The following is a 27,895-nucleotide window of genomic DNA, read 5'->3' as shown; positions in this document are numbered from 1 at the left end:
CCCTGGAGGGCTGCTGCCAGCCAGTGTTGGCAACACTAAGATAGATGGACTCAGGACAAGGCAGCTTCAGAGGAAAGATTTCCTCCCTGCCCAACGGAGCCGTTCAACAAAAGGAGTAATTCGGAGGAACGGACCTGTACAAAGCCAGCCTGTTTTGCAGGAGTGGCCTGGCCCAGAGGGTTTATTGAAAAGAGAAACAAAACTCCCTTAAGCCGATTGAGGAGTGTGTGATTGTGGCTTCAAAAGGAAAGGAAAGAAACCCACCTGTTTGCTTTTGCAAGCAAAGGGCGGGGGCAGCCGGTTGCTGGACGGAAGCAGGCAGAAAATTCCAGCAAGCCAGTCTGCAATTGCAACAGCCCTCTCTCCCTCGCGTCTCTTTTCATGTTCTGCCTAATGAGGCGAGACAGGAGCTGACCCTCCGCATGCGCTGGGTTGAGCCATGCTTCTCCCTTTTCATGGAGGGGAAGGCTACCCGTGGCCAGAAGCCACGATGGCTCTCTCTGTCGGAGGCAGTAAATGGGGAAGACTTGCTGCTGTGGCGCTCAGGTCCCGCTTGGGAAATCCAGGGCTGATAAAAGGAAGTCCTTCTTCAAGCAGCACAGAGTTAATCTATGGAACTCTCTCCCACAGGATGTAGTGATGGCCACCAAGCGAGCTGCCTTTAAAAGAGGATTAGACCAATTCGTGGAGAGGACTATCGACGGCTACTAGCTCCAGTCCGGAGGCAGCAACGCTTTCTGAATACCAGCTGCTGGAAACCACAGGAGGGGAAAGTTGCTCTTGTGCTTGAATCCTGCCTTGGGTTGCCCAAAAGAGGCATCTGGTGGGCCACTGTGAGAACAGGATGCTGGACTAGGTGGGTCATTGGCCTGATTCACCAGGCTCTTCTGATGTTCTTATGGAGGGCTCAATGGACATCAGAGGTGGAAACCAGGCAGGAAATTTGTCCCCCTAGAAAGTGGGTTAGCCTAGAGTGGCCGGCAAGGGAGAGGAATGGCTCTCTACCCTTTCTGGGCTACAGCAGAGGCGATCTTTCTTTTGACGCTCTATTTCTGCTTGCACTTTCTAGATTCCAGCTGTTTGGCTCACCCTTCAGAAGGAGGCAGTTCAGTTTGACGTGGACTAGAAACTTGACTGGCCTGGAACGCTCTCCCTATGATCTTTGTTTTTTCTTTATTATTTCTTTGAAGGAGCTGGAGGCAGTGTGCATAGTTTGTCCCTGCCTCCTTCTGTTTTTATCTGCACAACAACCCTGCAAGGCATGTGAGGCTGAGAGAGGCATGAGCCTCTAAATGTTGTTGGGACTCCCGGACTGGCCAAGGCTCAGAGGTTGATTGCAGCTGGGAGTCCAGCCACATCTGAAGGGTCACAGGATTCCCCTGTCCTCTGCACTAGAAGAGAAATAAAGCCTGAAAGTTTGGCTGCAATCCTCATCTCCCCTGTTCCCTTCTCTATAGCATGTTCTCTTCTCAAGATCACAGCCTTTGTCTTGACTCAGCGTTTTTGTTTTTTAAATGCTGAACTACAAACATTCTGTCCAAAAAAAGGGGGGGGGGGAGAAGTGTTTTTCTCCTTATCTAAAATGTCACTTAGGTGCCAAGCAAATAAGTGGGATTTTTGCAAAACAGCTACAATTCAGAGCAGAACCACCAGCGGAAGTGTCTCTGAGAAGGCATCATTGTCGGGGCGCAGTCCGCCCTGCAGAGTTTCACAGTGGCCGGGGCTGCCCTGGCGCTCGACCAAGACACCCTGGGAACCATGAAGGAGAAAACAGGGAAGAGGAACGCAGGCAGGGGCAATGGTCCCTGAAAAGGGATTGGGCAACGGGAATCGGCTCTAGCCTGCAAAGGGGGGTATGGTGTAGTGGTTAGAGGACTGGGACATAGGGGGTTCAAATCCCAATCGGGCTGTGAAGCTCACTGGGTCACCTTGGCCCAGTCACTGCCTTTCTTGGCCTAAGCTACCTTGCAGGGTTGGGTTTTTTTTTGCTATCAATTTCCTTTACCCTTCTGTTTCCATTAGTCACGAATGCAGAAAAATGTTTTCCATGCAACATCTGGAGCATCACTGGAACAAGTTCAGCAGTTCTGATGAATTAAGTAAACTAAATAGTTTTAACTGGGTTTTGAATAAATGTGCAATCAAAACCGTTACCGTTTTGAATTCTATTGTGTTATTCTCTTCCTTAGCAGGTTGTGCAAAGCACTGTTTCCAATCATGCTTTTTATAGGGAAGGGGGCACTGGGGAGGCATTTAAGAAACCAAGGGGGGGGTGGACCAAGATGCTTTGGGAACCACTGGGTTAAAGTATCAGGCTATGTAGGGCCTGGGAGTCCAGGGTTCAAATCCTACACAGAGGGAGGAAGTTCACTGGCTGGACTTGGGCCTTTCATTGCCTCTCTCAGTCTAGCCTACACCACAGGGTTGCAGTGAGGATAAAAAGGAGACGAGGGAGCACGTACACGTCGCCTTCAGCTCCTTGCAGGAAAAGAAAAGGTGGCCCGTAAAATGTGAGAAATGTATAAATAAACGCAACCACCCACTTTCTTCCCGCAGGGAGAACCTGACACCCCACACAGAGATTCCCGCAGTTTCTATGCTGTTCAAGACCACCACCACCCTGGCAGCCGTCCAAGCCCGCTCCAAACCGTTCAGGCAGAGCCGCAGCCCATGCAAAAATGCAGAGCTGAGCAAACAGGAGACGGGCTGTGTTGTGGCAACGGCGGACGGGCAACAAGGCAAGGGCAGGCCAGTGCGGAGCCAAGGCCGGCCCGCCAGCTCAGACCCACAGGTGGAGGCCGAGAATAGAATGGGCCGCCTTTACATAAGAGGGGGAAGGAAGACCAGATTTAAGCCGGGGTGTGGGGTTACAGCAGCCAGGGGCACTGTCCTGCAAGGGGGAAGGGCACACGGTTCTGAAGTCCTCCAAACCGAGGCGGTGGCCGGAATGGAGTGAGGACCGGGGGGCTGAGATCTGGCATGCAAAGCCAGAGCCGATCGCTCCCCCCACAACACACACACCTGAGCTGGCATAAGCAGAGTTACGCTTCCCCGGAAACAATCGTCGGGTTTCCTTCCTTAACACACACGGTCAAGTTTCTAGTCCACTTGAAACTAAACATTCGGCAAAAGGGGTGGGCAACACGAAACCAAAAAAACCCCCCTGCCCTGAGGAACTCGCTCCCACAGGATCCCATCTAGGTGCTGGCTTTTGACCTAGATGGCTTTAAGAGAGGATTAAGACAAATTCATGGAGGACGGCTACTGATGGCTACTAGCTCTGCCTCTGATCAGAGGAAGCAATGCTTCTGAATACCAGTTGCTGGAAGCCGTAGGAAGGGAGGGAGTGGTCTTGTGTTCGAATCCTGCTTGTGGGTTTCCAACAGGCATCTAGCTGGCCACTGTGAGAACAGGATGCTGGACTCGATGGGGCACTGGCCTGATCCAGCAGGCTCTCCTTGTGGTTTTATAATCCATCAAAGGGCAGGGTGAAGAGGTTTAGAAATTGCTTAGTTCAGAGTTTGATATGGGGTGTGTGTGTGTGTGTGTGTGTGTGTGTGTGGAATACTGTTCTTGCTCTCCTCTGAGAGGGGAACATTTCTGTGCAATTTTAAGGCGCATCTTTGCAGGATAGCAAATTTGGTAATTTGTTGACTGTGGTAGCGGGTGGGGAAGAAGGGAATGGAGAAAGGGAAATTAAAGCGGGGGGTGGGACGGGACTCACCAGATTTAATATTAACAGAGAAATGATTGCTCAACACCCCCTGCATCGATCTCCAGGAGGCAGACCCGAAAAAGCACCCGAGTGCAACCAATGGGCCCTGCCACAGTTCAGAAGGGCAGGAAGGTGTGGCGGCAGGAAGTGGCAGTAGGGCAAGGAGAAGATACAAAGGTCTCTGGGGCAGACAAAGGAGGGGGTCTCACAGCACCAGGCAGGTGATCGAAGGGGCTTGCCTTCAGTGCCAGTCATCTCCTACAGGCGCCTCTCCCTTGGGAGCAGAACAGTTATGCACGGCAACTCACTCAGAGAGTGGGGAACTGTGCAGATGGGCACACTCAGGGTGAGGGTTAGGAACAGCCTACAATTTTGAGAATTACTATTGTCATTTACACTGCCGGGTTTTTTGAGGCTGCAACAAGCATTGCCAAGGGCTTTTAAAGAAGTCTTTGCCTACCTGGTGCCCTCCAGCTGCTTTGGGCTGCAACTCTCATCAGCCCCAGCCAGATGGGAGTTGTAGTACAAAGAACCGGGGGGGGTGTGTGTACCAGGTTGGCAAAGGTAGAGATGGGCATTCCCCAAAGTACCAAGGCAAGTGGCCCTTGCCACTCTGCATGAGTCATTGCTCTCTGGTCCAATCAGGGATGAGAATTCCCCACACCCAAGTCCGGCAAGATGGGCGCATTCACAAAGAAACGCAAAGGAACAGGCTGCTTTAAAAGCACACCTTCTGCATCCTTCATGAGCAGCAGAACCTACCCCAGGCCGAAATTCTTGTCCTGCATGTGACCCGTGGGCTGTGCACTCTCTGCCCCAGTCTTGCATCCATCCAGCTGCCAGAGAGAACAAGAGGCTACTGTTTGCTTCAGCCCACGAAAACACGGAAACTGTGGCCAGAAAGTCATGATGGCATTGCACTCTGCTGCTCAAAGGGACCCGAGTCTCCCTTCCTGTCTTCCCCCTTGCTTCACCCCGTAAGAACATAGGAAGGCCTTGCAGAATCAGGCCAACAGAGCTCATCTGGTCTCACGGCCTGTTTCCACACTGGCCCATTTCGCTCGGGAGAGATTCCTGATGAATTTCACCGCCCGTGCGTTGGCACACAAACACACTCACAGCGCAGATCTCCAGGATTCTCTCCCCAGCAGCCCCCACAGCTTAGGAGCAGAACTGGCACCCTTTGTCTGCAAAAACTTCCTTCCCAAGTAGAAAACAACGTTTTATCTTCAAACACACCCTTGAGATCTCAGCATCTTGCAATGGGAGAGGATTAACCTCGCCAGTATTAAGTAAATCAAAGCACGCACACCGTGTACCTGAAATTTTAGTAAGGAGCAAGCGCTGTTAAGACGGAGAGTGCAGGTTTGGGGCTGTTTTTTTCAGTTCTAACTGCTCAAAGTAGTAAATTAAGTCAAGGCAATTCTCTCTCACCCACCCACCCACACACCCCACACTTACACTAGGGAGCAAATATACACCAACTGACTGGCATTCTCCAGAATTCACCCCAACAGCTGATTTTGCATGACAAAAATGTGGTGTGTGTGTGTGTGTGTTTAGCTACTAATAAGAGCAGTCTGGTGCCCTCCAGAGGTTTTGGACCACAACTTTCATCAGCCCCACAAACAGGGTACCAATGGGACGGACCACCCCCAGAATCATCTAATATACTGAGATACACTGCCATGGAACATGGAGGATCCATCTATGCAACAAGTTGCCTGGAAGTTGTAGCCCACCCTGTGGCTTGTGTTGAATGTTAGTTCTACTCAAAAGCAGACTCACTGAAATCAATTAACACGACTGGGTCCATTCATCTCAATAGGCCCAAACGTGGCAGGATAGAACCACATTTCTTTCTTCCTTTTTAATGATTGCCTATTATGGATTTGGGTTCTAATCGTGTTGGCCTTACTTGGTCCATGTTAGTTATCTGTTTTTTTTTTTTAGAAAAGTTTATAAACCACTTAATTGGCCCTCTAAGTGGTATGCATAGTAAAATGATAGATAGAACACCACACAGCTAAAATCCACAAAACTAAAAAACTACATAAAATGGCTTGCTATTAAAAACACTGATTAACTATTGGCAGAAACTTTTAAATGACTACAGGTTTGGGCTAGCTATATGGCTAGGCAGGCTTGCTGAATTGTGTGTGTGTGTGTGTGTGTGTGTGTGTGTGTGTTTGCGTGTGTATAGCACAGGAGCCTATTTTTTAACAGTTTTAGAAACTCAGATATATAAGCTAATCGCCAAATGGCACTTAAACCTGGGTTACAGGTGCCACAATGGACTGTCTCATCAAATCCGGAATAAAATGGACAAGACATTTCCACAGATTGGCCGGCTGGCTGGTGCAGATGTCACTCGCCAAACCTCGCAACAAGGCATCTTCACTTGCTCACAACTGGACCCACACCAGTTGAAAAACACATCTGGTACCTGGGGGATTTCAAGCACTGTTTTAAAATTGTGATTCACATAAATACCCTGCCCTCAGAGATTTCCTAAATAAATAAATACATATTCTTTATTATGCTGTGAACTGGCGCATCTCAACTCCTAAAAAGCTTCTCTTTGGGCGGACCCATAATTTTGTTCCATTAAAAGGCTGACAGAGATATATTTCAGAGCTGACCCCAACCACGTATGTACACACACACACACACACACACACACACACACACCCATACCCAGACAAGCAGGCCAAAGGGAATCTGGACTTATTTGGAGATAACTACCGGTTTCTGACCAGGCAAAGCTCACTAAGCATTAATCTTTTTATGATGGTTGTAAAATTTTAACGTCAGCTGGGAGCAAAACAACAGAAGCACTCTCTGTCTGTCTCTCTCTCTCTGCGTCTTCCCCAGATGATGTAAGGTGGAGGCAAAACTCAGGATCTCTGTCCAAAGCAAGGTGACCACAAATGGTGGGACAGTGTTCTCGAAGCTACCAGCATGAGTTTGACCAAACTGTGGGAGGCAGTGGAAGACAGGAGTGCCTGGCGTGCTCTGGTCCAGGGGGTCACAAAGAGGCGGACACGACTAAACAACAACAACAAATTTTACTCAGAGAAGACCTATTGAAATGGAGGGATCTAAGTTAATCATGTCCATTAATTTCAGTGGGTCTACCCAGAGGATGACCTATGTTGGAAAAGTGTGGGGGGAGGTTGGGCAAGATGACCCTTTAGGTCCCTTTCACCTCTACAATTCTAGAAAAGGCACCTTGAAGGTTAGTTTGGCTGAAAAGCTGCCGAGAAATTTAAGGAGGCATGCATCTGTCTCAACAGGAATACACACACACACTTCTCTCTTTTTCTCTGGAAGAGAAAAGCAAAATGGCAAGTAGCTTTAAAGATAAAAACCAGAAACCTCCCTTGCCTCACATTTGCTCAGTCGCAGCCAAGACTTAAATCCCCACAAAAACCAGCAAAAAGGGCCCTGCTTGGCCACAGCTGATAATCTCAGAAGGGGATGCGGCAAAACCTGTTCCTGATAACCGCAGGAGCTTTAATCTCTCCGTTCCAGGGAAGGAAAGGGTGGGTCTCCCCCACCGCTGGGTGCCTGTAAGCAAGGGATTTGCACTCCCTGTTCCTTCGCTATCAGGACCTCACCAAGTCGCTAGAGAAGACACTGCGGAGCTCCCTCCCTCTGCCCTACGAGGCTTCTGCCTCCAGCTGAAGCCAACCTGGCCTACGAAGCAGCTGTAAAACCAACCTCATTTTAAAAAAAGATGACAACATGTTAAGTCTAGGTTCAATATCTCCTAAAACCCTGAATACACTACGTTTGGAACATATCAGACTCTGCCCACTTGCAATTCCCAGGAAGGTGGAGGGAAAACATTGTGGCTACTAGCCATGGGTAGCCTTAAAGGTAAAAGTACCCCTGACAATTAGGTCCAGTCATGACCAACTCTGGGGTTGTGGCGCTCATCTCGCTTTACTGGCCGAGGGAGCTGGCATACAGCTTCCAGGTCATGTGGCCAGCAGGACTAAGCCACTTTCTGGTGAACCAGAGCAGCGCATGAAAACGCCGTTTACCCTCCCGCCAGAGCGGTACCCATTTATCTACTTGCACTTTCGAACTGCTAGGTTGACAGGAGCAGGGTCCGAGCAATGGGAGCTCACCCCGTCCCAGGGATTCGAACCGCGACCTCTCATCGGCAAGTCCTAGGCTCTGTGGTTTAACCCACAGCACCACCCGCGTCCTTACTGCCCCCTTAATTTACCCAATCCCCTTTTGGAAGCCATTCCAAGCTGGTGGCCACAGCAACATCCTGCAGGAGCGAATTCCAGAGTTTAACCATGGGCTGGGCAAAGAAGTTCTTCCTTTCGTCTGTCCCGAACTTCCCACCTTTCAGCTTCTGATGGCAGGCATTCTCAACAAAGCATGGAAGGCAGAACTCCGTTACTATCGCAATGCCTCCTTGATTCAGATCCTGTTCCATTCCACCACCCACAATAGCAAGAGCCCATCTCTGCAATCCTGCAGGCAAGGAAACAGTCCAGCGAAAGAGGCGGGTCCCCAACATCCTGATACCGTAGATTCACAAAGGCGCCGCAACTTAGAGACACCCACACCATCTTCTAGGCAATATACTCTGGTCCACAGTTCAGCCTGCTGCTTCTGTAGAGGAGTTTATCAAGGAATGGTTGTTATTATTGGTGAGGCTCATTTGGCATCAACACACTACAAAACCGAGCCTTTAATGTCACCGGCCCAGCCCTACAGAACGCTCTCCGAATAGAGATTCGGCAGGCGCCTTCCTACACTGAACTTTGAACCTTTGCTGAGATCTTTTCTTTGCTGCCAGGCTTAGGCAGACGATGCAGACAAATGCTTCCTGTAATAGCTAGCTGGTGATCTACTTTATTTTTTTAAAAAAAGATCATGCAGTTTTCTTGCACGCACGCACGCATACACACACACACACACACACATATTGTTGTAAAAGGTTTTGATTTTTAAAAATTAAACTGGGGTACACAGCTACTGTTTATAAAGAAATACAGTGGTACCTTGGTTCTCAAATGCCTTGGTTCCCAAACACCGAAAACCCAGAAGTAAGTGTTCCGGTTTTCAAACTTTTTTGGAAGCTGAACATCCGATGCAGCTGTCGGCTATTGTTTCCGGGGCACCTGCACCAACCAGAAGCTGTACCTTGGTTTTTGAACATTTTGGAAGTCAAGTTGACTTCTGGAACGAATTAAGTTTGAGAACCAAGGTACCACTTTAATCATTTCAGTTTGCTTATAGACTGCTTTTCAGCTCCATGGCACCCCGCTAGTACATACAAACATTTAAGAATGTAAGAGCAGCAGCTGCAGTAGGCCAATGTCCCATCTAATCCCGTTCTCACAACAAGATGTGTGTGAGCAACCCACAAGAGCAACTCTTTCCTCCTGCAGTTTCCAGCAACTGGTATTCAGAAGCACTGCTGCCTCCAAACATGGAGGAAGAGTATAGCCATTGAGGATAGCAGCCATTGACAGCCGTCTCCTCCATGAATTTGTCCAACACTGCGGGGAGGAGTTCCATAGTTTGCACTGCATGACGAAGGAATCAAGGTGGCTTGCATGGTTCTCCCCTCCCCCTTTAATCCCCACAACCACCCTGTGAGGTAGGTTAGGCTGAGGGGCAATGGTTGGGCCGAGGTTACCCAGTCAGCTTCATGGCCAAGTGAGGATTCGAACCCTGGTCTCGCAGGACCTAGTCCAACACTCTAACCATGACACCACCATCCCCGGTCTCAAATAGGCTGTTAGATGCTCTTGTCTGTGAGATGCCAGAAACCAGCGACCGGCTGCTACTGGGAGGCAGGGTAGCAAAGGGCTGGCCTTGAGTTATTGAATCAGGTAAGCCATCAAAAGAAGGAAGGCTAGTGGCAACTTTGGAGCCCGGAAACACAGCAACTACCGTATTTTTCCATGTATAAGATGCCCCTCCAAATTAAGAAAATGGGGGGAGGGATTGTATCTGTGTATAAGACGACCCCCAATTTTAAACCTATTTTTTAAAGAAAAAAACAGTCTTATACACGGGAAAATACGGTAATTGCAACTCATCTGGTACTGGGTTTCTGCAGCAGGATTAAAAAGGGGAGCAATGGCTGAAGACACACCTGACACTGGGCTGCTTTCTGGGGGGCTCAACCCTGCACTGCTCCATAAGCCACGTTTGGGGCTGCACCTCAGGAGCTGAGCACCTGCCTTGCGTGCAAAAGCAGTTTCAATCGCCAATGGCATCTCCAGGTATTGCCGCCTGTGCGAAGCTCAGTGCAAAAATACTGAGCTAGATAGTTTTGGTTTGGCACTGTAGAAAGCAACTTCCTACAGTCCTCTTTTGTTCATCCCACGAGGACTGGAATCTTACATTCTTTTTGAGGAGACCGTTGGTCATAATATTATGTTTGCTGACTGGGAACAGTTATGGACCACCGGTATAAAGTTTACGGCATGTAATGCCTTAAGAGAGAATATTATGAAAATGATTTACAGGTGGTACATGACCCCAGTCAAGCTTGCTAAAATTTATCATTTGCCCAACAACAAATACTGGAAATGTAATGAAACTGAAGGTACTTTTTACCACCTTTGGTGGACATGCCCGAAGATTAAGGCCTTCTGGGAAATGATCTATAATGAAATGAAGAAGGTACTTAAATGTACTTTTCATAAGAAACCAGAGGCTTTTCTCTTGGGCATGGTCGGCCAATTGGTGTTAAAGAGAGACAGGACGTTTTTTATGTATGCTACTACAGCAGCAAGGGTTCTTATAGCAAAGTATTGGAAGACACAAGAATTACCCACGCTGGAAGAATGGCAGACGAAGGTGATCGACTACATGGGACTGGCTGAGATGACTGGCAGAATCCGTGATCAAGGAAAAGAGACGGTGGAGGAAGATTGGAAGAAATTTAAAGTTTATCTTAAGAATTATTATAAAATTAATGAGTGCTAAAATGTTGAGGTTAGAGAAAAAAGAGGATTACAGCTGTAAATTATTAGGTAAGAGAGAAGGCTAAGTAAGGATTTGCTGAAGAAATTTTGAAACAGGGATGCAGAAAGGGGAAGTATGGGGAAGTCGGAGAAGTAAGATTTATGAAAAGAAGGTTTTGAAATTATACGTGTTTATATGTCTGTTTGTTTGTGTATTGTGTATTGTATTGTGTTCAATATATGTTGGAAAATCAATAAAAATATTATTAAAAAAAAAGAGGAGACGGTGTTGACAATACTGAACTTAAGAAGTGTCTGAATTGGTAGACGGCGGCTTCCTATGTTGCTGTGTTTTCAGGGCGAGGCCCCAGAGTTGCCAGGTGTGCTTTTGTTTCTTCTTCTCCACTGGGCCTGGGAACTCTTCAACTGCTACAGGGCAGGGAGGAATTCAACACGTGTAGCTTTCCCCCAGCATGGAGTGATGGTGAACGCTGCATCTGTCGAACTGCTGCCTGCCCACACAGGTTAAAGGCACGGCAGAGGAAGAGATGGAAGTGAAAGAGCTGGAAATCCAAATTGGATTGGCAGACAAAAATGTGAGAATATGCAGAGTTAGCAAGAACGACAGCAAGATTCCGAGATGATAGAGAGCAAATATTTAATAGAGTGGGAAATTTACAGAATGCACCTAAAAGAGCACTGTAAAATTTTAAATTCTTTGGCAGGCCTGGATTGACCTCTGCATGAAATAAGGGAATTTTACAAAACCAATACAACTGAAACAACTTAGGAGAGATAAAGGAAAGTGTGTAGTCAAAAATGTAATTTAGGAACCACAATGGGGTGATTGGAAGTCACGGTTGGAAATAGTTATGTATGAATCTAAATCTTTTTTGGTAATATGTATTGGTTTTGGATTGTTTTGGTTGACTTGCTTTGTTTTTAAAATCAATAAAGCATTATAGAAAAAGGGATATATAAGGAGAAAAAGGGGGGAAAGAAAGAGCTGGAAATCCAGCGGCTGTTAAGAGCCTGCATGTCCAAACATTGCCTTTCCTTTCCTTTTGTAAAATGTATATCCTGCTTGATAGTTGAACAAAACAAAACATCAAAGCCGTTAAGGTTTTGGAGCCCAGCAGCATTTTACTTGCTTCTCCTAGGCAATTATCTCAGGAGGCAAGCTTTTTCCGAGAGTGGATGAGCTGTAGCGTCAGAGCTTCAGCTTCGCATGTAGAAGGTCCCAGGTTCAAACCACGGTGGGAGAGAACCCGGTCTAAAATCCTGGAGAGCCGCTGTCAGTCAGTGCAGGCAGTACTGAGCTAGATGAACCCAATGGTCTGACTCAGTAGAAGGTAGCGTTCCAGCAGCTACCGTGGATGTGCTCAGTTTAAGCAACAACACTTCAGGCGCTCTAGGAAAGGGCTCAGAACACACACACACACACACACACACACACACACACACACGGCAATCTCCCCGGATAGATACCCACGGCTAGTTACTGGCAAATTCACATGCCCGCATCCTGCTCCCTGCCCTTCACCCCAAAAACAAAGGGGAAGTAGCAAATTCAGAGACCGGAGCCTGCTGTTCTGCAGAAGGCAGTGTGTAAGAGTGAGCTGGCACACAATAACATCTTGATTTATCCAGTGTTCGAAACTCCCGATGTTCTATGAGCATTTTGCGACAGGGAATTAGCACGAGAAGTTTCTGAGCTCCAGGCGTAGTACTGCGCCTAAGATTTCAGATTACAGCTGCAGAGTGGAAGGAAAGGAGGACCTTTTTCTGCCTCCCCCACTTCCAGCTGCTCTCTGAAGACTGGAAAAGAGACCCTCTTAAGAATATTAGGGGGGGGGCAGGGGAAGGACTAGACCATGTGAAAAATGAACAAAATATCTTAGCTGCAGTTCATTCGTTTTCAGCTTTGTAAAAATGCGCCTAGACATTCCGTTGTGCCCATAACCTCGGTTTAAGGTGCCATTTAGCTCCTAGCTTTCACATCTCAGTTTCTAACACTGGATTTATGCCAAACAGCTACTTTTAATAAAGCTGCACTCTTCGACGATAAAGGGGGGAAACTTGTGTTCCTGAGTGACTCATTACTGCACAGAAGCTCATTCTTTTGGTATGGTATGCCCTACCACATCTTAAGAGCTTGCTCCACAAGATAAGGTGGATCCTGAACAGGTGAAAAGATGCCGTCTGTCTGAAACACCTAGTGCCCAAAATGCAGCGTGCAAGCTTCTGTGTCACACTAGACCCTTCCCTCGCCTGCAAGAAGCCTGGAAAGTCAAGTCAAGTCCCGTGAGGTACATTTTTAAACTCTAGCTGGTGACGGCAGGGGACTCTTATTTGCTGGAGGTTTTTAAGCAGAGGTCGCCGGGTGGCCATCTGTCAGGGATTATTTAATAATAATAAATAATAATAATAAATTTATTTATATCCCGCCCTCCCCAGCTGAAGCCGGGCTCAGAGCGGCTAACAACAATAAAAGTGACACAGCATTCTAAAATCAATTTGTTTTAAAATCAATTCAAAATCAAATTAATGGCAACCATTGGGCTAGAGTTCTGTGAGGATTCCTGCATTCCTTCAGCTGCGATTCCTGCATTGCCACAGCGGGTTGGGCTAGATGACCCTCAAGATCCCTTCCACCTCTACAATTCTATGATTCGAGCAGATAAGAGAGCCGCCCCCCTCTCTCAGTGGGATCAACAACATTGCCAGGATTTTGAAGGACGGGACCCTAAGAAAGACTCAGCGGCTTTTGGTATTTCTGCCTTTGGGGGGCCCATTCACATGGGATGCTGCCCTGGCCCCACCAATGCTCTGTGGCTGTAACAGGTGGCAAAGTTGCTTCCAGAAAGGCTTTTCCCTTAATTCCTGTGCCCGGCTGTGAACCCAGCCTGTAAAGCGGGCTAAGCACGGGCCAGTTGCTTCTCAGTTTTACACCCCAGCTTCTGCTTCCTCCCTCTGCCGCTTCCGTTGCGTCAGACTTTTCGACTGTAACCTCTTTGGGGCAGGGGACCACCTGACCTCTTGAACTCTGTGAAGCCCCGGGCATGCTAAGGGCACACTGATCTTGTCATCGAAGAACCCCACAAATAAGAATCTGCAGATCATAGAAACACAGCCCAGAACGCTTTCTCTGACCTGCATTTGAAAGTAACACATCTCTTGGTCTTCCTTCCACACCCCAGGCACCCACAAGAGGCCCCTGTTTGCAGGAGGGGCCTCCCTGGCCTCCCACGCTTGGTGATATGGGGAATGGCCACAGCTCAGTGGCAGAGCCCCTGCCTTGCATGCAGAAGTTCCCAGGTTCAAGCCCCAGAATCTCCAGGTAGGGCAGAGAAGCGTTTGAAATTTGCCACGCGCATTTTGCACCTGGCTACTGGCCACTTGCAAGCAAGTGAAGGTGTTTGGGTACCACAACGGCATCTGACATCACCATCTGGAGGTGCCTACCTGGGGATCCTTGGATCTGGACTGTTTTCACACACTAGCAATGCAACCTGTGGGATTCTATCCGTTCTATTTTATCTGCACAATCAGAATGGAGTGTAGGAACCCCAAAGTCCTAATGAAAAGCAAAACTTTTGAGTTGTTTGGCCCCAAAAGAGCAACTGGCTGTTCTGTTCTGCCGACTGCATCCCTGGTTTAAGGAGCTATTTAGCACCTGGCTTATATATTTGAGTTTCTAACACTGAGGCAGAGATTCTCCAGTCTGAAACTGGAGACAGAGCAATATGTCCTAGGAGCACAGGAGCACAGGATCACAGGGAGCTGCCACATACAGAGCCCAGACCATAGGTCCATCTAGCTCAGTTTTGCCATCACTGACTGGCAGCATCTCTTAAGTGTTCCTGGCAGGCTTCTCTCCCAGCTTTACCTGGAAATGCCATTGGGGATTAAACCTGGGGCCTTCCCCACACAAAACAGATGCTCTGCCACTGAGTTGTTATGGTCCTTCCCCAAACTCTGTGCAATCTGACTCAGAATGAGACCGCTTCCTATGTTCCCAGCACTAAGCAGCGTCAGGAGCAGCAAAGCCACACACAGGAGCATCAGAATGGCCCTGCTGGATCAGGTCAAGGGGGGGTCTATGAAGTTCAGCTTTCTGCTTTCACGGTGGCCAAGCTGATGCCCCAAGGAGGAGCCCCCTCTAGCAGGACTCTCTCCACCTGCAGCTTCCAGCAAGTGGTATCCAAAAGCAAGACTCCCATGCCCTGCTTCCTTACCAAAAACTGGTGCTCCAAGCACCAAGGCTTGCTTTGGGCAGGAAGCCAGTGAACCAGTGGGGTTTTTGCACCAGGGAGCAGTGACAGTGGGGCGGGGTGGGGTGGGGCGGGGTGGGGTGGGGGGGTGGAGAGAAGAGAAGAGAAGAGAAGAGAAGAGAAGAGAAGAGAAGAGAAGAGGGAAAGGCATTAAAAGCCATCCCCCACCAAGGCTGGCAACTGCCCAGTTGTTGGTAGCAGACTGCAAGGCCTCTGCAACTGTAAAAGCTCCATTTGCTGACACAGACTTCTTGTGCAGCTATTCCTGGACAGCCGTCTCTGATAGCCGAAGCCCCCCCCCCCCTTCCCAAGCTGAGAGGGCCGAAGGGTCTGAGAAGGTGCCGAGAAGCGGAAGCCCTGAAAGTAGAGAGCTAGAGGCCAAGAGCGGAGGGACCGGCCTGAGGTTCTGGGGAAGGGCGTATGCCTTGCCGCAGAACAGGAAAACCACAAAAACCTTTTATGGAGCCAAGCGTAAAAATGGGGTGGGGGGAGAAAGATGGTTTACGCTCCCCCCATTGCAAGAATAAAGAGCAGGGAGCGAAAACAAGACAGCAGGCCGAGCCGAACTCAAGTTGTCTCCAAACCTGAACTCACCTGGGGGGTGGGGCAAATCATTTGAAAACCAGAGTGCAAATTTGCAAGACTGCAGGGGGTTGGACTAGATGACCCTTTGGCTCCCCTCCAATTCTATGATTCCAATTATTATATTTATTCTTTTATACTGTGGGCGTTTTTATACGAGGCATTTCCCAAGGGGCTAAGAACAGCAGACAAGGCTCCCCTAACCCATTTTCACAATAGCAACCCTACTTGCCATAACGGCTGCTGGAGGCAGCAGTGCTTCTGAATACCAGGAGGGGAGAATGCTACTGTGCTGGGGTCCCACTTCAGGTTTCCTACAGGAAACTGGTTGGCCACTGTGAGAACAGGATACTGGACTGGATGGGCCCCCTTGGCCTGACCCAGTAGGCTCTTCTTTATGTTTTTAACTGCTTTGTTTGGGGAGGAAACAACAACCCCCAGGCAACTTTTCAAAGTGTGATGGGGCTGGGGAGGGGAGGCCACCCATCTCTCACGAAGGCTACTGTCCCATGCACACTTCTGTGGCAATAATCCCCCAGTAAGGACAGGGTATCAGAAGGGGCGCCCAGCACAGAGCTGTGTAGCCACACAGGCTGCAGCCCCACACCGTTTGTTGGGTGGCTGAAGCCCACTTGAGATTTACTCTGAGATTTACTCTAAAAGCGCTCAGACCAGCAACTCAAACCACCACAAAGCTTGGATTCAAGGTTCGCTCGAAGCTGCCCCTTGCACGTCTTCCCTCTCGCATAGTACAATTGCTCCAAAACTTGCTAACCTGGGAGCCTTCCAGGTGTTCCGGCCTGCAACTCCGGCCAGCCAGCCAGCGCAGAGCTGTAGTCTGAAACATCTGGAGGGCAACAGCTGGGGAGGGCAGGTCCGGGCAAACACAGCTTGCTGAGCTCCCTAAGTTAACTTCCGACTTAAACCCCATTTTCCTCTCATTTTCTGCGCACGCGCTCGCCCGCTCGCCCACCCACCCCTCAGCGCGCACGGATGTTCTTTGGGGCAGGAGCGGCGTCCCAACGGATGAGACCCCCGTTTCCTCTATCCTCTCTGCCCCGCGCCCCCAACAGGAACGGGAGAAATATATCCGAAATAAGCAAGGAGATTCGACTCGCCCGCCCAGAGTCTCCTCCTTTGACTCTTTGCTTTACCCGAGATGACTTCCTAAAAAAATTGGCAGCAGAGAAAGGAGAGGGGAAAAGGGAGGAAAAGAGCGGGGGGGGGGGGGAGGACGGGACCCAGAGAAATCAAACGGCTTCTGCGCTGCAATACGCGGAGCCACCGCTGGCGCTGGCAAGGGGACGAGAAAAGTGTATTGCGGGGGGGGGGGGGCAGAGAGGGGGGAGGAGGAAGAGAGAGAGAGAGAGAGAGAATGTAAGAGTCTCAATCCGTGTCTGGAAAGAGGAGGAAAAGACCCCATACGATTGGGGAGGGGGTGCCCAACCATCCTGCTAACTTCCTCCCTAATAACTGGGGGTGGAGGGGGGGCAGAGAAGCGGCGGCGGTACTCACAGCTGGTTGATGGCGTTCTGGGAGATGACGGCGTCGTCGGAGAAGTAGGGGATCATCTTGGGGGGCCGGCGGCGGCAGCGGCAGAGGGGGCAGGCCGGGGCGGCGGAAGGGGGTCGGCCGCTGCCGCCTGCTCCTCCTCGGCCCCCGCCGCCTTGCTGTCTCCGCCGGAGCCCGCGCAGGGTCATAGGGGGCTGCGGGGTCCCCGCCGGAGAGCGCGGAGCATGGGCGCACCAGGGCGCACGCCGGGGAAGAGAGGAGCGCGGCTGGCTGGCTGGCAGCGCAGGCAGGAGGCTGGCGGCGGGCGAGCTGCTTGCGCTCCGGCGCCGGCAGCGGCTTCTGGCGTGTCCGAGGAGCGCCCGCCCTCCTGGCCTCCCCAAGCCGGCACGGCGCGCAGTGCGCAAGGGCGAGCCGGCCCAACTTCGCCTCTGGGCCGGCCCAGGGGCGGGGCGCGCGGGCGTCCCTTCGCCGGCCACGAGGAGAGGAAGGCGCTGCCCCAGCACCAAGGGCCGGCCGGGGCGCGCCTTGCCTCTCCGCGGCTCCTCAAGGCGGCGGCAGCTCAGCCACGCGGCCTTGGGGACGATGCCGGGGCGTCCGGTCGCCTCCGTCTCCCGTCAGACAGGGGGCAGAGACGGGTAGCCCGGCTGCGTCGCGCTCTTCCCCGCAGTTGGCAACCGCCTTCCTCTGGGAAGCATGGCTAGGGTGCAGAGGCGCCGTGCCTTGGAGCCATTGATAGCCTTCACCTCCATGCATTTCTCTCTCCCCCCCCCCCCAACCGCCGCCACTTTTAAAAGCATGCCAAAGTGGCGCACTCCCCGCCCCCCTGCCTCCCTATAAAGGTAAAGGGACCCCTGACCGTTAGGTCCAGTCATGGCCGACTCTGGGGTTGTGGCGCTCATCTCGCTTTATTGGCCGAGGGAGCCGGCGTACAGCTTCCGGGTCACGTGGCCAGCATGACTAAGCCGCTTCTGGTGAACCAGAGCAGCGCACGGAAACGCTGTTTACCTTCCCACCAGAGCGGTACCTATTTATCTACTTGCGCTTTGAGGTGCTTTCGAACTGCTAGGTTGGCAGGAGCTGGGACCAAGCAATGGGAGTTCACCCCGTTGCGGGGATTCGAACCGCCAATCTTCTGATCGGCGAGTCCTAGGCCCTGTGGTTTAACCCACAGCGCCACCCGCGTCCCGCCTCCCTATAGAGGAGACCAATATATGTTGACATCTGGAAACCAAGCCTGATGAGGAACAGGTGGAGTTGCTGGGTATGCTTAGCCTGGTCATCTTCAAATATCTCAAAGGCTGTCAGATGGAAGAGCGAACAAGCGTGTTTTCTCCAGTGCGGGGGTAGGACTCGAACCCATGGCTTCCAAGTTATAAGAAAGGAGAGGCCAACTAAACATAAGGAAAAACATTCTGACAGTAAGGGCTGTTCAAAGTGGAACAGTCTCCCTTGAAAAGTGGTGGACTCTGTTGGAGATTTTTAAGTAAAGGTTGGATAGGATGCTTAAGTTGTGACTTTCTGTATGCAAGGTGGATGCTCTGCCATCAAGCTGGGGTCCTTCGCCAAAGAAGGTTTCAGGCAGCGAATTCCAGATGGCCATGTACTGTGTGCCTAGGCACCTTCCCATAACAAAAGGCTTCAGCTCTGACAGAACACCTGCTTTGCATGCAGAAAGTCTGAGGTTTCAATCCCTGGCAGCATCTCCTGGTGCAGCTGGTAGAGACCCCCCTGCCTAACACCTTGGAGAGCTGCCACTGCTGCCAGTCAGTGTAGGCAATGCTGAGCTAGGCAGACGAACGGTCTAACTCAGTATGGCAGCTTCCTTATGCTGTCTGTCCTGAATCTCCCACTGTCTACCTTCTGATTGTAGTTCTTCCCTTCAGGTCCTCCAGCCTCTTGTTCTCACATCAGTCAACCAAGGACCATGGACCTGGGTGCAAGAGCCAGTCTCCCATCCTGTGGTTTCCATCAACTGGCATTCAGAAGCATTGCTGCTTCCCACCATGAAGGCAGAGCACAGCCACTCTCCTCTCCTCCATGAATTTCTTTTAGAAGAAAAGCAGAAAAGCTAGGGACCTCCAGATGTCATGGAGAGAACACAGAAAATAGAGTTGGAAGGCACCACGAGGATCATCTAGTCCAGTGTTTCCCAACTTTGGGTCTCCAGCTTCTTTTGGACTACAACTCCCATCTTCCCTAGCTGGCAAGACCAGTGGTCAGGGATGATGGGAATTGTAGTATGAAACCAGCTGGAGGTTGGGAAACATTGATCTAGTCCAACCCCCTGCAATGAAGGAATCTTTTGCCCAACCTGGGGCTTGAACCCACGACCCAGAGATTATGAGTTTCACGCTCGCTGTTGCACTCCCAGCTGGGCCCAGGACAGACGTCGAGCAACATCTGAGTTCCATGCCCTGCTCTAAGAAATGGCATTTTGTGGTGCCTGGGAGAGATGTCTCTGCTTGAGAAGTGGCGTCCCCTCTTGAGAGAGGGAGGAATGTCTCTTAGAGCAGGGATGGGGAGGTGGGACCTCAGCATGGTCAACAATTATGGGACCTGGATACCTGGAGGGTGGCAGGCTCCAATTCTAATGCCCATCAGCATCCTTGACCCACTGGGATGTTTTGCTTCTCAATATTCTCTGGTTGGCCTCTGTTATTTTCTTCTACCAATAGAGAACCTACAAAAGGACTATATGGCCTCTTAAAGGTAAAGGAACCCCTGACCGTTAAGTCCATTCGTGGCCGACTCTGGGGTTGCGGCGCTCATCTCGCTTTACTGGCCGAGGGAGCTGGCGTACAGCTTCCAGGTCATGTGGCCAGCATGACTAAGCCGCTCCTGGTGAACCAGAGCAGTGCACAGAAACGCCGTTTACTTTCCCGCCAGAGCGGTACCTATTTATCTACTTGCACTTTCGAACTGCTAGGTTGGCAGGAGCAGGGACCGAGCAACAGGAGCTCACCCCATTGCGGGGATTTGAACCGCCGACCTTCTGATCAGCAAGTCCTAGGCTCTGTGGTTTAACCCACAGTGCCACCCGTATGCAATATGGGCTCTTAGGTACCCCATAAGGGAAAAGGAGCAGTTTTTTTCTTATAACATAGGAGTTGGTGCCTGACCACACCTGGGCAGCCCTCCAGGTTCCCCAACCCTGCCTTCAGGTGTGCCTATAAAAAGTAGCTGCCCTCCCTGCCCCTGTTTCAAACACTGATCTCAGAGGGCAGTTCTGTGTGTCACACAGCTGGGGAAAGTAAAGAGGCCTTTTGTCTGCTTTTTAATTAATTTATTTAAAAAACAGGTTTTATTATGACCCACGGCAAAAAGGAAGGGCTGTGTGGAGGAGCTCACAGATGCTGCACTAAAGCCCCTGTCAAAGCATTCAGAAGCCATTAGCGGATTGCGCATGATGGGCTCGTGCGGAGGGTGCCACAAAAACCAGGGAGGGGATTGCAAAGAAGAAAGAAAGAAAGAAAGAAAGAAAGAAAGAAAGAAAGAAAGAAAGAAGAAAGAAAGAAAGAAAGAAAGAAAGAAAGAAAGAAAGAAAGAACACTTACACCATATCTTTAAAGCACAATGGTGCCACTTTAAGCAGACATAGCTTCCCCCAAAGAATCCTGGGAAGTGTAGTCTGTGAAGGGTGCTGAGTGTTGCTAGGAGACCCCTTATTTCTTCACAGAGAGCTACAGTTCACAGAGTGGTTTAACAATCAATCCCTTTCCACAGGGAGCTCCAGGAATTGTGGCTGTGTAGCTCCTGCCATCTCTCAGCACCCTGAATAGACTACAGCTCCCAGGATTCTTTAGGGGAAGCTATGACTGTTTAAAATGGCACCAGAGTGCTTTAATGCACAGTGCAAACCAGGCCAGAGAGACTTTTGCCTGCTTGGTAGGGGCTGCAGTAATGATGAAATGAACAGGATGATGCTTCCTAGCTTTATTTCAGGTATGGGGAAGCTCTTGCAGGACCCCCAGCACCCGTCATAGCCAGCAGGGCCAATGATCAGGGATGGGAGGAGGTGGAGACTACCAACATCTGGAAGGCAGAGGCGACCCTAGGCTCCCTTGCACCCTTGACAAGGAGATGTATTGGCACCTCCAAAGGCAGGAGAGACCATGGACCAGAAACTTTAAAAGTTTCCCTTTCATTGCCTTTTGCCCTCCACCATGCTTCAGTTTGTATTAAATGCTTAGCATTTCTGCAGAGCGGGGGGTGGGGAACCTGAATGGCCCTCCCAGGTGTTGCTGGAGTCTGGAGTGAAGTCCAGTCCAACAACGTCCGGAGGTTCCCCACACAGTTCTCCATTGCAGATTCAAACCAAACTCTGCTCTCTGCTCAGCTAGGAATTTCCTTCCTGCGTATTCCACCCAGTGAACAGTCCTGACCAATGGCATCTCCAGAGATCTGCCCTGCAGTTTAAGAGGGAGTGACATTTCCCAGTGACCCAGCTTCAGCCTTTCCAGCCAAGCCCCAAAATTTATTCTCCTTCGTAGGGGCTCAGAGTGCCTCTGGGCAAAGCCAGCGTCCTTCCCTTGCCACTCAGGCTGGGGCGCAGCAGAGGCAGCCCGGCACGTTTTGCTTTTTAGGAAGTCCAAACGTTGGATTTTCCAGCATGCAAGGTCACCTCTTTTGGTACCCGCCCTCCCAGTCGTAAAAGAGAGAGCAAGCATATGGTGGGAGGCTGAGAGAGCCCCTTCCCTTCTTTCTTTCTCTCTGTGCAAGAAGATGGCAAAAGGTCACCAGAAACAGGATGGGGAGGCTGGACCCACAGGCAAATTCTTGCTTTAGCAATAACTTGCAGCTATGCAAATCTTTTTGACGGGAAAGAGGCAAAATTCACCCCGAGCTGTGAGTTGCTCTTGTGAATTTTAAAAGGAACAAAACACAAACACACACCCATTCCACTTTAATCCAGAGGTTCCCAAAGTCTACCACTCTTATCGCTTTCAATGCTACTTCCTTTGGTAATGTTTGCTTGCGTTTACCATTCTGGGTTGTACAAGTCACAAGATAGCCAATGATTGGCAATAGCGATCTATTTTGTTATAACTTACGTTATCTTACGTCTGCGGTAGGTGAAGGTTTGTGCGTGCTTGGCAAGTGTTCCGTGCTATAAACTTCCTTACCCTTATGTTTTCGTTCGTAAGAATGCGTAAGAATGTTTTTCATGCAACATCTGGCATCACTGGATCAAGTTCAGGAGTTCTGATGAATTAACTAAACTAAATAGTTTTAATTGGATTTTGAGTAACTGTGCAATCAATCTTTACTGTTTTGAATTTTATTGTGTTGTTATCTCCCTTAGTGGGTCGTGCAAACCACTGTTCTGTATAATGCTTTTTATAAGGGAGGGAGCGCTGGGGATGGGGGGTGGTCAGGAAATGGCCTAGGAACCACTGCTTTAATCAGATGTACTAACCTCTCCCTAAAGAAAGAAAAAGTTCTGATCTTCCGTTTCCCCCTTCCTAGCGATACGTTTGTGTGTTTTTCAATGTAGCTATTTCATCTTCATCTGGAATTTGAGAAACATCTCCCATTTATGTGTTTCAAAATCCACGCAGATTTTGGGAAGCGGCCACATAAACCCATCCTCTCAATTTCTTAGAGGGGGGTGGCATCCAGACATCAGATTTGCCACCATGTGCAAATACTGAAACAGCAGTTTGCCTGCCTACAACCCATTGTAGGGCGTCTTGGAAATTGCCTGGCAATCTCCCATTTAGAAAGGACAGGCAGAGCACACCCGTCTCCCCACAGTGCTACTGACTAGCCGCATAAGGCTACCAGCTGCTTCCTAAATCACTCAGATTTTTTCCTGGGGGAAACCTCCTGCTGCGAGGCAGCATAAAAAAAACCAAGCCCCAACAGATGTTTTCAAACTTTAATACTTTTGTGCTGTAAACTTGAAATATTTTTGACAAGTACTGCAAACGTGAATCTTTGTGGGGAAAGACTAGAACCCAAAACGATGTTTTCTAAGGACTGTCAAGTCTGGGGAAAATCTGGGCCACTTTCCCTTTAAAAAGGGGAAACATGTGGCCCACATGTGGCTCTCCAGATGTCTGTGGACTCCCAACTCCCCATCAGCCAGTATAGCCGGTGGTCAAGGATGATGCTAGATCAGAACATGAGAAGAGTCTGCAGGATGAGGCCAGTGGCCCATCAAGTCCAGCATCCTGTTCCCACAGTGGTGACCAAGATTCCCCCATGGGAAACCAGCCCAAGAGACCTCTCCCCTCCTGCAGTTTCCAGCAGTTTTTATTCAGAGGCATTGGTGCAGAAGCAGAGCATAGCCACCCTGGCTAGTAGCCACCATAGCCCTTTCCTCCATGAATTTGTCCAATCCTTTGGATGCTAATTGGAATTCCAGCAACCTCTGGAGGGCCAGCCCACAGCCCACCCCGACCCCCACTTTAAGGCACACACAGATCTCAGCCCCACTGTACAGCCATATTATTATTAATTTTTTTAAAGCCAGTTTGCTTGGCTGAATTTCCACCTGTGCAGCTACTAAAAATTTAGCCAGCTAGCCCTGGTGATCATCTAATGTTTATTGGATGGATTTCCCCCCTAAATTGATTTTTGATTTTATTGTTATTTACGCTTTACACCGTATTTTATGCTGGTTTTTTTGTAGCATCAATTAAGTGTTTTAAATTTGTTGTTAGCCGCCCTGAGCCCGGTTTCCTGAACCGGGAAGGGCGGGGTATAAATAAAAATTTATTATTATTATTAAGTTTGTGCTTCCTGCAATGAGGGCAGAATGAACTCTGGTTAAACATCATTCTCTGCTGGGCTTTTTTTTTAAAAAGAGAGAGAGAGAGAGAGAGAGAGAGAGAGAGAAACACAGACGGAAACTGCAGCCGCTACATAACTGCACACGCTTCCCCATAATAAGTATATCAGAACTGCAGCACACACTTCCCCTCCTGCTAATGAACATGCCAGCCTATGCTTTGCGTACAGCCCTGAAGACGCTGCGCTCCATTTATCACGATGGGGAAAAGCCCATCATCTCTTCCGCCAGCGTTTGCACAAGGAGAACCACTACGAGGAGGCAATAACCCAGCAACGTAAGAACGCATCGTTGCGCAAGGCACTCACTGGAGCTGGGTGCAAGGGGGGGCAGGTCCAGCCACTGGCACACCCCGTTAAATAGTATATTCTCTGTCAGAGGTTCTGCTCTGCCTCCACAGTTTGAGGCAGTGATGCTTTTGAATCCCAGCCGCTGGAAACCACAGGAGCGGAGAGGGTTCTTGTGCTCAGATCCTGTTTGGGGGCTTTCTGGGGGGTGGGGGGGACCTGGGTGGCCGTAGTGGGTTAGAGAGCAGCTGTTGCAGGTGGGCGGTTTTAGACCCCAATTGCAGAAATTGTTTTATTGCTTTTAGTTTCCCAGAGCCATTTCTTTGGTGAAGCTTTTGTCCGCGAAGCAGTTTAAATAGACCTGCAGAAATAAACCAGAGATCTCCCTAACGCTCCAACCTGCTGTTTCTCTAGCTGGAATGCCACTGGGCATGTGTAAAGTGTTGCATGTTTTCTTTAGGCCTAAAATAAATTTAAAAATTGGCACCACCAGCTTGAGAAGGCAGTTTCCAGAATCGATAGGATGCAACACAGTGCTTGGAATTACGAGTTTCTTGTGGAGAGAGCTCAAATATCTTTTTTTTGGGGGGGTACCATTTTCTGCTTGAAGCAAGTCATGTTCATGACTCCTGGAGCCCACCCACCCCATGTAATTTCCTGGACAGGAGCAGGCTTTGGAGTGGATCAGAAATCCGAGCAGATGTCTTGGTCTGATAAGAGGCAGGCAGGGAATGCAAATGAGGAGAGATAAGTGGCCTGGGAAGCCTTCTGACTCTGCTTGGAAAGACAGAGGAAGGTATCCACTCCAAGGTACATTCTCTATAATGTATATAATGGCAGGTGGGCAGGAGGGAAGGAAACCACTCCAAACCAAACCATCTAGCCACCCCTGACAAGAGAGGCATGTAGGCAATGGGCCCACTGCAAATTCCTCCTCCATCTGCCTTGCAGAAGCGTGAAGCTGGTCACAGCGGTTCAGAGTGTGAGCTGTGAAGGCAATGAAGTAAACACCCGCCCCAGATTCAGCTCCCACAGACTCACAGGGTAGCCTGGAGCTGGCCCCTTCTTAAAGAGGACCCACAACTCAGTGGCAGAGAGCCTGACTGGCATGCAGAATGTCCCTGGCAGCATCTGCAGGCAGGGCTGGGGAGAGGCCCTTGCATGAAATCCTGGAGAGCTAGACAGCCCATCTTAAGCAGCTCGATTATGTTCCTGTTTAACTCGGATCTGAAAACCACGAGGACTAGGATCTTGGTTTATGTAAATGGGAAGGAAGCTGGTTCAGGGGTGGAGCACCTGCTTTAACTGTGAAAGCTGGAATCTCCACTCCATGGTCCAATCCCTCACATCTCCAGGGCTGGGTAAAGACTCCCCCCACCCCTACCTGAAACCACGGAGAGCCACTGCCAGACAGTGTGGGCAATACAGAGCTGGATGGGGCAAGGGTCTGCATTTGCCAGCTTCCTGGGCGCATAAGTAGGCTCCTGGCACCAAGAAAGACTGAAATGCAAGTTATTAAATCACTGTGAAAGGCAGGCTTGCCAAGGGAAAAGAAGCCCCTGTGGTGTTAGTGCTTAGAGTGTTGAGCTTGGGAGAGCAGGGTTCAAATCCCCATTCGGCCATGAAGCTCACTGGGTGTGAACCTGGGCCAGTCACACTGCCTCTCGGCCTAACCTACCTCGCAGGATTAAATGAGGAGGGAGAGAAACCTCACACTATTACTAATAGTGATCTGCCTTGACGCAAGTTGACTGTGCAATGAATGGTGGTGGGGAAAATTTCATTCAGATTTACAGGGGTGGGGGTTGGAATCTCGACTCGGCAACAAAAGAAAAACCTCAGCCGTTCTCTGCTTGGGTTTATCTTCCCAGCCCCCCACCCCATTTCCGCTCCCCGCTGCCACTGCAAGAGGAAGTCCCAGGACAGAGGTCGGCGCATCAACAGCAGCCAGTCGTTTCCCATGGCAAGAAAGCATTTCAAATATGCCAGAATCGTTATCTCTCCCTCACACACACACAAGTCAAGATTCAGCCCAGTGCACAATAGCCGTCCACTGAAAAGGAAAATTAAACCACACACACGTTTCCTCTCTCGCCCAATCTTGCATGGCGGCAACAAGATTTGCTAGCCACCCAGTTTTTTTACAGAGGAACAAGGAGAAACAGGATTGAGGTCTCCCCTGCTACATAACTTTAGGGGTGGGCAAATAGGTCCATTTCGACTTCTCTCAGTTTTTCATTTTTAAATGCAGTTCCCCACATTTCCACATGTTTTTTGGGGGGAGAGTCTGCATGAAAACCCATCAGCATTCTGGTGTGAATTTCTCCCACACATTTTGGAATGTGGTTTTTGCTTACTACACACATTTTTGTGGAGCCATTTCCTCCGACATGTTGTATTTTCACTAGATAAATGCATTTTGGTCGATACCCTAATCCTAGGGTGTGCATTTTTCTATGCGTTACTTTGCTGCATTGCAAAATTCATAGAAGTGAGAATTTCGAAGTGGGACTGCCTGCCTTTAGGTTCGCACACTGTGTTGCAAAGTGCAAATTAGGTGGGTTTGCCTTTAGATGCAAGCTTGATTGAATTCCCCCCTCAATATCTCTTGCATGCACACAAACACACAGCGAAGGATCTTTACCGGCTAGGTCAGCAGTGCAGAGCATGAAATACATTCAATAATGGGTGAGTTCAATTGGGGGGGGGAGAGAACCTGTGGCCCTCCAGATGCAACTCCCAGCACCCCTTGCCCCTGCCCCCCCCTGGCTGCCAGGGATGATGGGAGCTGGGCGTCCAAGAACACCTGGAGGGCAGCAGGTTCCCCATTCCTGCACAACAACAACTGAACAGCAGAATCAAAAGCCAAACCCCTGCAAACTCAGGACTGAGCCCAGGACCTTTTTGCCAGCAAAGCAGGAGCTCTGCTGCAAGACCCCTCAAGAGCATCTGGGGAAAACTCTGGCATGAAACCCTGGAGAGCTGCTGCCAGCCAGCATGGGGGATACTGGGCTGGCTGGGCCAATGGTCTAACTGCAGGTGTTCCTATTTAAAATCAAGAGGTGGTGGCCTCTACTTCACTGGAGGTGTTTAAGCAGAGGTTGGGTGGCCATCTGTCAGGGATGCTTTAGCAGAGATTCCCGCATTGCAGGGGGCTGGACTGGATGACCCTCGGGGTCCCTTCCAACTCTATGATTCTAGGAATCTTTATATTTAGGAAAAGGGCCATAGCTCAGTGGAAGAACAGCTGCTTTGATGCAGAAGGTCCCAGGTTCAATCCCCGCTGGCATCTCCAGAGTCTGTGCTTTCTATTTGTGGGGCGCCCCTTCTATTTGTGGGGCTGCGGCAATCGAGGGCAGCCAAAACGGTACAAGAAAATGCATACAGGTGCAAGACATACCTTCTGGGCTGGAACCGGCAGTCATCTTCCCCGCTGTCCGCCTCCTGCACGCAGAAGAGAGGAGAGAAAAGGGAGATTAAGGTGCTTATGAAGATTAAGAGACAGCGTGCTGCTGTGGTTAAGAGCATTGGACCAGGACCTGACGTCAGATCCTCACTCACAAAGTTCTCATTTGAGCCAATCAAGCTCTCTCAGCTTAACCTAGACCTTGCAGGGTTGTTGAGAGGATAAAAGAAGAGGGGGAAGGTTCTTATGTCGATTTACAAAGCTCTGAACAATTTAGGTCAGGGACCACCTGAACTCAGCTCAATCCCTGAGCTCACCTGCAGGAGCATCTTAGGCCGTTTTCCGAGTTCTCATTTGAAAACAATTGGAAATTGAGCTT

At 49.8% G+C, this 27,895-nt stretch overlaps 1 protein-coding gene and 1 long non-coding RNA gene across 5 annotated transcripts in view; one reads left to right on the top strand and one right to left on the bottom strand.

Annotated features, from left to right (window-relative positions):
- LOC144325647 (uncharacterized) overlaps positions 1–2,122 on the top strand; it is a 28,330-nt gene extending 26,208 nt beyond the window's left edge. Inside the window, exons 4-5 of the long non-coding RNA XR_013390845.1 lie at positions 631–856; positions 1,070–2,122. This is a non-coding gene — a long non-coding RNA (uncharacterized LOC144325647). The remainder of the gene's footprint in view (positions 1–630; positions 857–1,069) is intronic.
- SSH2 (slingshot protein phosphatase 2) overlaps positions 1–27,895 on the bottom strand; it is a 126,462-nt gene that overhangs the window by 53,213 nt on the left and 45,354 nt on the right. For 2 of the 4 annotated variants that reach the window (XM_077919436.1, XM_077919437.1), the window contains exon 1: positions 17,034–17,384. The exons of 1 other annotated variant lie outside the window; for it this stretch is intronic. In XM_077919436.1, the coding sequence (XP_077775562.1) occupies positions 17,034–17,218 (185 nt within the window). In that variant the 5' untranslated portion in view covers positions 17,219–17,384. Of the gene's footprint in view, positions 1–17,033; positions 17,385–27,510; positions 27,555–27,895 lie in introns of those variants that run through there. One more of the 4 variants, XM_077919438.1, reaches the window with a different exon arrangement.

This window comes from Podarcis muralis, chromosome 15, assembly GCF_964188315.1.
Source record: "Podarcis muralis chromosome 15, rPodMur119.hap1.1, whole genome shotgun sequence".
NCBI lineage: Eukaryota > Metazoa > Chordata > Lepidosauria > Squamata > Lacertidae > Podarcis > Podarcis muralis.
This window is presented reverse-complemented; position numbering and strand designations above follow the sequence as displayed.